Source organism: Salarias fasciatus, chromosome 6, assembly GCF_902148845.1.
Source record: "Salarias fasciatus chromosome 6, fSalaFa1.1, whole genome shotgun sequence".
NCBI lineage: Eukaryota > Metazoa > Chordata > Actinopteri > Blenniiformes > Blenniidae > Salarias > Salarias fasciatus.
In genome coordinates, this window is record NC_043750.1 from 5,177,205 (window position 1) to 5,190,203 (window position 12,999).

At 44.2% G+C, this 12,999-nt stretch overlaps 1 protein-coding gene across 1 annotated transcript in view; it reads right to left on the reverse strand.

Annotated features, from left to right (window-relative positions):
* Positions 1–2,111: 2,111 nt before the first annotated feature.
* cacng2b (calcium channel, voltage-dependent, gamma subunit 2b) overlaps positions 2,112–12,999 on the reverse strand; it is a 60,563-nt gene continuing 49,675 nt past the window's right edge. The window contains exons 3-4 of the mRNA XM_030094468.1: positions 6,211–6,351; positions 2,112–2,692 (exon numbers count right to left, since the gene is read on the reverse strand). Coding sequence (XP_029950328.1) covers positions 2,160–2,692; positions 6,211–6,351 — 674 coding nt within the window. The 3' untranslated portion in view covers positions 2,112–2,159. The remainder of the gene's footprint in view (positions 2,693–6,210; positions 6,352–12,999) is intronic.

Genomic DNA, 12,999 nt, shown 5'->3' on the forward strand with positions numbered 1-12,999 from the left:
TTGATCACAACACGGCAAGTCAGAAAACAGCGTGGTGACTCGCATACTTACTCTCACGAACACCACATTATGTTATTCGGCTTCTTTAACTGAACTCGTTTTCATAGATCCGAGGCGTTTGCACCGGCCATGACCTTTAGGAGCATGACCCTGTGTGCTATTTGCATATTTATTGCACCATTGTCGTTCCTGACCTCCTTGGAGTCCTTTCTGCCGTCTTACTTGAGCTTTAATTCGTCGCTTTTCAGACCAAACACAATCCGACAAAGACCGGTTCATTTCCCTACGGGGGGAGTTCAATTTTTATTCGTCATCAGGACTTGATGCATCCATGTTCAGAATCATTCAGTTTTGGCACCTTGAAAGACATTACGCTTTTTTTTCTTTTTTCTTTTTGAATTCTCATTTACAACACAACGTAAAAACTGAAGAACAAGAGAAAGAAATGATATAAATAAAGAGACTAAGGCTGCGTGAGAGTTCAAAAGAACCGAGAAAATCATAATGAAACCAAAGTGAAAAGACATGAAAAGATTTCTCTTCTGATAAAAAAAGCTTTGACACGTTCTTCAAAGTTAGTTTTTTTTTTTGTTTCAAGCGTAATGAAGCCCCACCCCCAAATATCCCTCCAAAAGAATAAAGAAAAAAAAAATAGAAAAGAAATGTAATTGACACAGTACTGTAACATTAACTTCTACTTTGTCACTCCCACTGCCCTTACATGGTATCATTGTTCAGTAATTCAAAACATAGGTTCCTTAAAAGCAGATCGGATGATTTTTGATTAGCATGCATGTAAATTCTTAATTTTTTGGAGTCACTTAGCTTCAGCGCGCTGGTAGCCGTGTTCTCTCACGCACTACTTTGTGTCTTTGGCAGTAGTGACGTTTCATTGTCCACAGTCATCTTCAAGTTTGCAGAGAGATCATCCATTACCCAGAGTTCTCTCTCTTCACTTCGCCCCCTTTTTCCGGGGCAAAATATAAACAAACAAACAAACCAAAAAAAAAAAGAAGAAAAAAAAGTCAAAACCAAAAAAAGCACGGTCAACTTTTCACTCGTTGTCGACCCTGAACAAAGATGGCTGCCAACGTTTCGGCGGAAGGCCTGGGATTCTTTTTCTTCTCGTAAAAGAAGGTGATAATGTATCTAATACTAACCGATATCAGTTTATGGAGTCGGCTGAAGCCGTTGGCCCGTCGGATGAGCCGGTCACGATGAATCCTCCGTCTTCCGTCACAAGTTTCACCTGTAAGTTTTTTTTTTTGTTGATATTTTTTGCGCCAGGGAAATCTAGTCATGATTTATTAACATATATATTCATATATTTATATATAATCAATACATATATTAACTTATGTTTTTTTTTCGTGATTTTTTTTTTTTTTTTTTTTGTTGCGGCCTGAATTGCTCCCTGCTAAAAATTCCACACCGCAATGGTTCACAGTATTAATGCGAATAAAGAATGAAATCAAGAAGATACAGCAACTAAAGAAAGGAGTGGGGTTCGAGGGAGTTTCTCGGGTGTGTGTGTGTGTGTGTGTGTGTGTGTGTGTGTGTGTGTGTGTGTGTGTGTGTATGTGTGTGTGTGTGTGTGTGTGTGTTGGAGGGGGCTTGGGGTGTGGTGGTGCCAGGGCAGGTTCGTAGGCGGGGAAGATGGGGGCCAAACTACGCCCCGTTTTGATCAGACTGAGGAAGAGTAAAAAATATAAGGTTCGCCTTGAAAGGGGGCAGTCTGGCCCGGAACCCCGACAGAAGCCCGACTCCACGGATCCACAGCCCCGAGAGTACCGCCACCGCCCCACCCTCCGTCCTGAAGGACCACCCCCCTCCTGACTCCTCTTTCCCCATCCTCCCCCATGACTCTTTACAAACATGTTCAAAACTTGTTAAACAATGGTTCATGGGAAAATCATGCATGTTTCTTTTTTTATGCATTTTTACTCTGTTTCCTTTTTTTTTCTAAAACAGAAACTCGGTGATTATCTGAGGTGCTGTGGAGCCTCAGAGACTCCCCTCCTGTAGCGTACCCCCCCAGCCCCTGCTAAGCCCTCTCGTCTTCCTTTTACTTCCTCCTTTCATCTTGATCTGTCTCGTTGCTGCTTTCCCCCCCAAAGTCCCTCTGATGTATGTTAGTGTCTGTGGTCCGACTGTCAGTTTCATACAGGTGTGGTGCGCCGGTTGGCGGTGTTGCTGTGGCCACCCGAGTCCTTCAGGTCCTTCTGGATGCAGTTGTGGACCTGGAGGAAGTTGTGGTCCCTCTCCGTGGAGTTATAGGTGGCCGTGGGAGTGCCCGTTTGGCCCTTGGGCAGCGTGTACATGGAGAGCTCAGTGGAGGGCAGCGTCCCGAAGCCCTTCAGGCCCACCGGCGATGCCTCGCGGGAGTGCGAGGGGTCCGTGGAGCGGGACGAAGAGCGTGAGCGGCGTCGATAGCGGTAGCGGTAGCTCGGGATGCGAGTGATGGCCGCACCTTGGAGGTAGTCGGCGGCTCGCGCCCCCACGCGTAGCTCTCGATGGCGGTCGATGAACATGTGCACGGCCAGCACGCCCACCATTTCAGCCATGATGAAGGAAAGGGCACCGAAGTAGAAGGACCAGCCGTAGGAGTAGCTGTTCTTCTTGGAGTCACTCTTGGAAGGGTCCCCAGCGTTGGCTGATATGTACACAATGATTCCTATGATGTTGCTTAGGCCTGGGAAGAAGAATGAAGAGAAGTTAGCTCAAAATTCACATAACTAAAAACTTAGAGAGAACTTAGCAGCTTCAGTGTTTATCTGACAAACTTTGTCACTTGTTCGGCTTCTCATGGGAGCAGATGATAGGATCAGGCGTCATTAATCACAATTATAGAGGATGGTGCTCTTGAAATGATTGATGTCCTGTCAGAACTATCAGGAGCTTCCAACACTTGTTGTTTTATACCTGTGTCTGAGAGCTTGATCATACGTACCTGGTATTAATAATGTATTTCAGGTGACCAGATCACAAGAGGCGAGCCCTGAGCGTAGACTGTTTACACTTGTCCGTATCGTGTTTCAGGCTAACAGTAAATGGCCCGGCCAGTCCTGAGTCATCTAGCTTGCTCGATAGTATCCTCTGCCCAGCCTGCTATAAAGGATCATGTCTCTACAGACTTCCAGGCACGGACATCAATGTTCTTTTCAATAGTTTTGTTGGAAAGTTGGAGACACTGACGTCTATAAATTACGTATAATATAACTTCCTCCTTTGCCATCGTCCTAAGATGCATTTGTGACAAATGACATTCATACTGCAAAACCAATGCGGTCAGATGTGTCCCAGAACGCCTCCATAAGTGGTTTGAGTGAAAACATTTTGTCTACCTTTGTCTTTTGGGCTTTCCGCTTGTGATTTGATCACCCAAAGCAAACGTTAATGCCAGGTGTGAACGGGCATTGTGAAAAATGAAGATGAGGCATTCATACCAGAGGTAACAGACAATCCACTTCTCATTTCTGACCTAATTTTTTTTCACTGTTTTCAGAAATAAAACCGAAGTAATGCAAATGAAATATTCACAAATAAACAATCCAGTCCAAATGTTCACATTTTTTTTTTTATCAATTTGTACATTTTCTAAGCCCATTTTACCTTCCGCTGGTGCAGTACTACTGGAGACCACGTTTCCAAGCCCTTGGTTGTGACTCAGTCTCAGCCTCCTAAAGTCTTGGTCTTGGTATACTCTGGTCTCAGTCTTGACTCAGTCTTGGCCCCTTAAAGTTTAGGTCTTTCTCTGGTCTTGGGATACTCTGGTTTTGCTCTTGAGATACTCTGGTCTTAGTCTTGGGACACTCTGGTATTGGTCTTGGGATACTGTGGTCTTGGTCTTGTCTTGGAATACTCTGGTCATGGTCTTGGGATGCTTTAGGGTGGTTTTAGGTGGTCTTGACTATAACACTACCCTTAAAGAGGAGACCATGTAGTGGAACCAGATGTAGGGTGTCCAGAATGGCATTGTCTGGTGGCTGCAATTTTTTCTGTTTACCTAGATGATAGAGGACGTTATTGGGCAATATTTAAGAAATTTTACACTGTAAATTTATGACCAATTACCATACTGCTTTAATTGAAACAGTAAATTGACTTTCAGCAGCCCGTTACTGTGATAACTGACAGTAAACTGCAATATTTATGAAATTTGAGGATGTTGCTATCTCGCCAGGAAGCATCATCCTGCCAGATGGAGGAGGAAGCAGCAGAGACACAGGAGTGTTTTTATTTACAGCGCTCCCCAGAGGTTATAACAGGAAATCTGCACTGCACTGCATGGCGAAAAAGCACAAAAATAATGATCGATAAAAAAAGAAAAACATGTAATAATCACTCCTCAAAAAGGTCTAATGGGAACTCTAACCTGAAGAAGGGATGAACTAAGACCAAGTCCAAGGCTCTAAGGTAAAATCGGTCCGTTCTCCTCGGGCAGGCTGCATGTCATCATTTCACCAGAAGCATTCACTAAAGACTTTATATACCTGCTGTCATGTGACCAAACCATCCACAGAATTATTCAGCTTTAATTTGAGGTGCTGTAAATACTGTGCACTCACCTGTAATTAAACCAACACCAGCTGCTCTTCAGCATCTGACAATTCTGCCAAAGTCTTAAAATGAGAGAACTCTCAGAAAGAAAATGTTTCATGATGAACATTAACTGCCTTCAAAGCATCTGTGGGGTTTTGGATGTACTTAGACAGTATCCAGCCCTTTGGGCTTGCTGAAGAGATCAGGACTCTCTCAGAATAATGTCTTGGAGGCTGAAACGTCTCAGGCCCACCAACTGGACAGACAGCTGCAGGAAACTCTGCAGAAGCTGGTGAGGCAGAAGGACTTGAGATGTTTTTTCCAGAGGGAGAAAGAAACCAAGTGAGCATGCAGCAGCGCTGTGGCGTGGAAACTCTCCACAAAGCCAAGTTAGCTCTAGAGGTCCACGGCTAAAGAATAGCAAGCAGCTGCACAAAGCCGATGAAGCGCTGCGGCTCGCTCGTGTGGCGTTGAGGAAACAGAAGTCCAGTCCTCATCCACCACGCAAGGACCAAAGAAATGACGCTTGGTTCCACAACAGTTAGTGGAACATTTTATTGATTTCTTGGTTTATTGCTGAATGATTTAATTTAAGATCAAAGTAATTCATATGCAACTTAATTTATTTATTAATTAATCACTCCTTATACTCAGTCCTAACTTACAGGAACCGTATCTTGAGTGACGACACAATGGCTGTAAAGAAAGGTTTGAGTCATAACGAATACAGGATTTTTCATGTGTTCACAAACCAAAGGACTGATCCCTCACAGAGACAATGAAGGCATCTGATCAATGAGGGTGACAAGGAACCAAAATATATTCAGGATGAACGCATGGCTCGTGTTTATAACGGCATTAGTTATTGACAGTCAAGTATGTCTCTTTGTTCTATTTCTCCCTCCAAACTGGGGCAGACTGGCTTCTCTGCCTCACATCCTGTTTACATGTCTTCCTCCATATCTCAGTTTTACCAGCTCACCAGCCAATCACACTCCCATCCTTTAAATCTCACCACTTTCCTCTTCATTTAAACTTTCTTTTGTCAATCTCGGTCATCTATTACCATTCTCAGCGAAAACACACAGCGTATGAAGACGGAGGGAGAAAAAAAAAGGCAGACAAAGGTGTTGGGACTGTGAAGGCCTGATTGAGATGGATCAGAGCAAAAGAGTATCAGGGACACCTTATTTTTAGAGTGTAATCCCAGTGGCCTCGCCTCAGCCTAGCAACAGGGCGAGAGAGGCAGACAGCGATAAAGAGAGAGAGAGAGGAAACGGAGGGAACGGTCTCTCACTTCTTCGTTGGAGGGCAGATAGTTATGTAGCGCAGCGCAGTAGGCCATGGCCTAGAACCACAGTACACACATTCACGCACACATTCATACTCCAAAGAGGCAGCCTGTAATATCTCTGTTCACCTGACTTCACCATCAGCTGCTGGCCATCAAGGCTGCCTTTATTTTGAAAACGCCACACTTTGGTTGCTCTCATCACTTCATGCTGTAATTATGTCGGTTTTGGATTCAGAAATACAGTTTAAGAAGCTTCTAGTCTGATGGTTTTTAAAAATCCATATGGCGGAGAATGTTTTGGTGACTTCATGAACATGACTGAGCAGAACATCAGAGACCTCCGTGACGGCCTCGGTCCAAACGGCGCCTCGTACCTGCGGAGACGAAGAGGATGCCGGCGCTGAGGATGATGTTGTGGCGTGACTTGTAGAACTCGCTGGCGGCGATGCACAGCCCCCCCATGAAGAGCAGGATCACACTCAGGATGGGGAAGATACTGGAGGCCCGCACAGCGCCTGGACACAAAGACAGCGACTCAGATCTGAACACAGTGACTTGGCAAAGATGTCATCAGAACTGCAAACCATAGAAACAGATGATTGAAGAAGTAATCGTGGACATAGATCGATGTTTCTTTGGACTAAACTCAATCAGAGAAACGTTGAAATTCATTCACTTCTGAATTTTGTTAGTTTTTCACTTTTTTTTAAACTGACACAGAAAAGAAACAGTGTTCAGCGTATGATCAGGAAAGCATCTTTATGCATTTTCAAGCAGATTTTTTTCTTTTGAATACACCAGTTGGGCTCAGCTACTTTTCCAAAAACAGCGTTTTGTGAGCAGGCCTTGTCTGGGCAGCGCTGGAGAGCTTCTAATCTCTGGGATTTGACTTAGTAAGTGGTGTGTAAATCTATTACTGACGTCATTAAAACACATTTTCAGAACTGAAGTCATTCAAGTCCAACGTGTTGCTGTAAAACAGAATAAAGTCATTGGAATGATTCAAAAGGATTTCGTCCAAAAACCTCAAATCTCACAGAAAGGTTTCAGATCACATTTTAAAAAGTACCAACTTAGAGCATCTTATGAGCACAGTAGAGGTGCTTTGTGTTACACATTGATCCCAACAGTTTCAAAAGTGTCCTATTGGAGTGGGTCACAGTTTGAGTCAAGCTACTTGGCCCTGAAAGCTCTTTCTAGTCTGTATCCATAAAAACACTTGTTTGATTTCCTTCCCCGTCTGTCTGCAGACGATCTCAGTCAATGGGCAGCATCTGTGTGCCTCCATCTGACCCCTCTCCATCGCGCTATCGCTCCATCTCTCTGTGTCCTCCTCCTCCTCTGCCTGTATCAGTCTGTCCATCAGCTATCTGTCTGTTTGCCCTCTGCCTGGCTGATTTGCTGATTGGCCTTCGGGGTTGTCACGGCTCCGCCGTGGTCATCGAGCTTCGGAGGCGACCAATGTCACATTCCTGAGCTGTTGGTAGTTTTTCCAGCAGATGGGATTTGGCCTTTCTTGTAGAGGACAGTAGTTTGTACAACTAAGAATTTCCAAATGCATCAGTTTCATAATGTCAACCAAATGTTATGTCAGTTGAATTTCAATTTGCTTGTCACAAACAACTTTTCAACATTGTAAGTGAAGCTTTAGGTTCTTCTCAGCTTCATCCAGCTACAGACGGAACTCCCATTGTTGAACATCTGGATCTGATTGTTACCAAACCAATGCGATAGTGGCATTTTGTTTCCAACCAGTCCCGTAGCGATACACCTTTTTATGGTATAACTGCTCTACTTTGAGAAGAACTCAGCATCCCCACGGAACTCTACATCCAAAACTACAGCTTCAAAACCAAAAACAACCCAGCAGGTATCTCTGCAAGCCTTTAATAAACCCATTTTACACACCATCCATCTGTTGTATACCGCACTGTTTCTAACTGAAGGTCACGGTGTGCCGCTGAAGGCAGGTCCAGCCTGGACAGACAGCCAGTCCATCACAGGGCAAAACCAGAGACCGAAAACTACACCTACAAGAGATTTACCCTGATCAATAACACCGTTCTGGACTGTGGGAGGACAGCAAAACACTCAGAGAAAATCCACACGTGCACAAGGAGAAGACAGAAGCAGCAGAAGCTGCACAATTGACTCGCCACACGGCTGTCGGTGGCTGGCTTCTCCAGAACCAGGCTGTTCTGGGTGTGCAAAGGTCAGTTCCTACCAAAGGTAGCTGAAGGTTGAAATTTGTAATGCGTTGACAGGGTCGTGACCAACCCAGACTCAGTGATGCATGTGTGCAGGGCTGACCTCTGATCCAACCCACACAGGAGCCGCTGCAGCCCCAGCTGTTGAAAAAGTAATGCTGACTGTCATCAAAAGACGCCAGGACATCCAGTCCACAGCCATTTGTTGCAGAGAGGGTTGTGTTCCTGCGGGTCTGTCATGCTGCGCATCATTTCAAGTTCCCACCATGGTCAAGAGAGTCTAAGACGTAGATCAGGACTACTTGACCCCGGTCCTTGTGGGCCACAACCTTGAATGTTTCAGGTCTCTCCTAGTTGCAGCACACTTGATTGGAGTGAAGGCTCCTTACTGGACTGTTTTTTACCAGCATGATGATGATTGAGACAGAGTGAGGGCTGCTGAAGCAGGGAGAGAGCTGAACCATCCCCCGGGGACCTGGATTGAGTAGACCTGACCTCGACCATGGAGCGGTGAAGAATTCCTCCATTTGTCTGGCGATGAGGATTTCTAATCCATATTGGTGTCACGTTCTTGGAAAAACAGAGTTGTTGCGTTCCACTTCATGGTAGCATTGTGAATCAGAAAACAGAACAGAAGAGTCCATGGAAGTGGTTCCTGAGCATTCAGCACACCTGTCATGCAGAAACATCATAAAATCATCCCCACAAGCAACGCCATGGTGAACAAAGACTTCTGTGCTGTTAAGAAATGATTTACTGCGAGATGTCGGAGGAGACACAGCTACGCTGAAAATTAAAGTTGGTTTCCATCGAAGCCAAACTGAGTTTCACAACTCAGGTTAGTCAGTCTCCTTTTAATCCTTAACAGGAAATGCTCAGAGAGTCCTCCGTAACAGTAATCCAACTTCACCATCTGTCCATATGAGTGTCTGTGTTCATCAGCAGTGCCACCTCATGGCCTGGCATGCTAACTACATCGTTTTTGCCTCTTGAACATGAAACACTTCTGAAATGAAAATCCAAAAATGATGCATTTTCACTTGAAACAATGACGTGTAGATTGAATTGAATAGAACAGAATAGAAATACTTTATTAACTGCAGAGGGAAAATCTTCTAAACGGTTCCTCAATGAATAAGAAAAATCAACATTTGTCCTTCGTACGTCGCTCTCAGTCTTTGATTCCCTTCCATCTCCCTCCTTTTCCTCGTGTATCTCTTTCTGTTTCCATCTTTCCAGTGTAGCCGGACTGTGTTGGTTTCATTCACTGAAGCAGATCAAATATTAAGGTGACCTCAGAGTTGGCTCTGCACCAAGACCCCCCCTTCCTCCTCTCCTCCTCTCCTCCTCCTCCTCCTCTCCTCCTCTCCTCCTTCCTCCATCCTATTTGTTTTAACCCCATCTCCTCGCCTTCATTGACAGGTGCCGTCAGGGCAAATTATCTTCAAGGTGGATTGCCCCCGCCGCATGAAGCGCATACTGTATGCACACTGAGAGGCACACATCTTTTTCAGAGAGTAAGCAAAAAAAAAATGTCTTCAGTCACGCACACACACACACTCACTCACAAGCACCTGCACTACACTTGATTTATCACTCACTTAGAGTGAACACACTGCTGGCTGATATCCTACACAGAGCACAGACTACCACGGGCCGTTCATATTATCTGACAGCGAGGTTGTATTTGCAATCAAAATTTTATCGACTGCTTATTTTTATCGACCACGTCCAACACGCCCGCTGTGCTCACACCTGTCAGGCTTTGCGTGGTGGCATTGGACACGCAAAGTTTACAGTGACAGCAGAGATCATAGTCATCTTTAGAGCAAGGCCTTCTTAATGTCAGAGGGAAAGAAGACCAGCCCGGAGTTCAAACTCTCACCCAGTGCAGTGGCACTGACATCCCGGTAATGTCGGAACAATTTAGGAGCTGTAGCTGGTTCGCTTCATCGGTATAAAACTATGACCTGTTGGGAATGGCTTTCACTAGAATTTAACAACTTCTATGTACCTGTCATCATTTAAACAAAACGGTGGATTGGCTATTTCAGTACCATGGACAGCGCCTTGGCCTTATTACAACGGTGCCCCAATGATAATCTTAACCATAACTGTGGATTGGCAATTTCAGCAGCATGGACAGTGAATTGGAATTTGACAATGAATAGAGACCCACTGTTAATCTTTACCACAACCATGGATTGGCTACTTCAGCACCATGGACAGTGCCTTGGAATCATCATGAAAGAGTGACCTACTGATATTCGGCACCAAAATGGTGGACTGGCTATTTCAGCACCATTGACAGCGCCTTGAACTTATTAAAACAGTGACCCACTGATAGTCTTAACCAAAACTGTGGATTAGCTATTTCAGCACCGTGGACAGCACCTTGGTCTTATTACAACAGTGACCCAATGATAACCTTAACCATAACTGTGGATTGGCTATTTCAGCACCATGGACAGTGAATTGGAATTCATAAATGAATAGAGACCTACTGTTAATTGTTACTAAAACGGTGGACTGGCTATTTCAGCACCATTGACAGCGCCTTGTGTTTATCATTAAACAGCAACCCACTGCTGATTACAATTGTCATTTGGATATTTCAGTATAATGGACAGCGCCTCGAATTTATCATTTGACAGTGTCTCACTAATAATCTGCATCAAAATGGTGGATTGGTTATTTCAGCACCATGGACAGCGCCTTATATTTTTAATGATACAATGAACAACTGATACTCTGCACCACAATGTTTGACTATTTCAGCACCAAGGACAGCACCTTGGAATTATGAAAGAGTGACTTACTGTTCATCTGCACCACAACAGTCAATTGGCTATTTCAGTGCCATAGACAGTGAATTGGAAGTCATCAGTGAATAGAGACCCTCTGATAATCTTCACCACAACAGTGGAATGGCTATTTCAGCACCATGGACAGCATCTTGGATTTCAAATGATACAGTGACCCACTGATAATCTGCACCACAATGGTGGATTGGCTATTTCAGCACCATGGACAGCGCCTTGGATTTATTGGTAAACAGCAACCTGATATTAGATTTTACCACAACAGTCAAATGGCTGTGTCAGCACCATGGGCAGCGAATTAGAATTCTTCAGTGAATAGGGACCCACTGTTAATCTTTACCAAAGTGGTGGATTGGCTATTTCAGCACCATGGAAAGCGTCTTGGACTTACTAAAACAGCGACCCACTGATAATCTGCACCAGAACAGTCAATTGGCTATATCCGCACCATGGACAGCTCCTTGGGTTTTAAGGATACAGTGACCCACTGATTTTCTGCTCCACAATTGTCAATCGGTCTTTCAGTACCATGGACAGTGCCTTGTGTTTATCATTAAACAGCGACTCACTGATAATCACAATTGTCATTTGGCAATTTCAGTGCCATGGACAGCGCCTGATAATCTCCACCAAAATGGTGGATTTTCTAATTCAGCACCTCGGATAACGACTTCGATTTATCATGAAAAAGCATTCTAATATTTACCTTTACCACAACGGTGGATTGGCTATTTCAGCACCATGGACAGCACCTTGGATTTGTAATGGTACAGTGACCCACTGATACTCTGCACCACAATTGTGGATTGCCAATTTCAGCAACACGGACAGCGCCTTGGATTTATCGGCGACCTACTGTTAATCGTTACCACAACAGTCAATTGGCTATTTCAGCACCATGAACAGCGCCTTGGATTTATCAAAACAGTGACCCACTTATAATCTTGTGGATTTGCTAATTTAGCACCATGGACAACGCCTTAGATTTTTCATGAAAGAGCATTCTAATATTTACTTTTACCACAACCATGGATTGGCTATTTCAGCACCATGGACAGCGCCTTGGACTTTTTGAAACAGTGACCCACTGATAATGTTCACCACAACGGTGGATTGGCTATTTCAGCACCATGGACAGCGAATTGGAATTCATCAATGAATAGAGACCCAGTCATCACTATAGTAATAGAAATAGTCTTCATCGTAGTGGTGGATTGGCTATTTCAGCACAATGGACAGCACCGTGGACTTATTTAAACGAGTGATCAACGATAGTCTTTACGATAATGGTGGATTGGCTATTTCAGCACCATTGACAGCACGTTGGAATTATAATTAAAGAGCAACCTACAGCTATTCTGCACCACAGCGGTGGATTGGCTGTTTCAGCGCCATGGACAGTGACTTGGACTTATTAAAACAGTGACCCAATGATAGTCTTCACCCAAACGGTGGATTGGCTAAATCAGCACCATGGACGTCAAATTGGAGTTCATCAATGAATAGAGACCCACTGTTAGTCTTCATCATAGTGGTGGATTGGCTATTTCAGCACCAAGGACAGCGCCTTGGACTTATTAAAACCCATCGATAATCTTTACTACAATGGTGGATTGGCCATTTCAGCACGATGGCCAAACCTTTTACCACAACCGTGGACTGGCTATTTCAGCACCATCGACAGCGCCTTGGACTTATTAAAACAGTGACCCACTGATAGTCTTAACCAAAACTGTGGATTAGCTATTTCAGCACCGTGGACAGCGCCTTGGAATCATCATGAAAGAGCGACCTACTGATATTCGGCACCAAAATGGTGGACTGGCTATTTCAGCACCATTGACAGCGCCTTGGACTTATTAAAACAGTGACCCACTGATAGTCTTAAAACCATGATAAAGTATGTAAATTTATTTGATGGGAATTTATCGTATTTTTGCAAAATAGCTTTAAAATGGGTCTATTATCAATAGAAACAAAAACAGATTGCACATCTTTAATGATCTGTGAAGGACCAGAACCCTGAAAAACACTCGGGTCATCCTGTTTCGTGTTTCCTGCATCTGACTGGTTTGATCTGCAGATCCAACACACCTAAGAACTCCTCTTAAAGTCTGCTTTGTCTTCAAAGAAA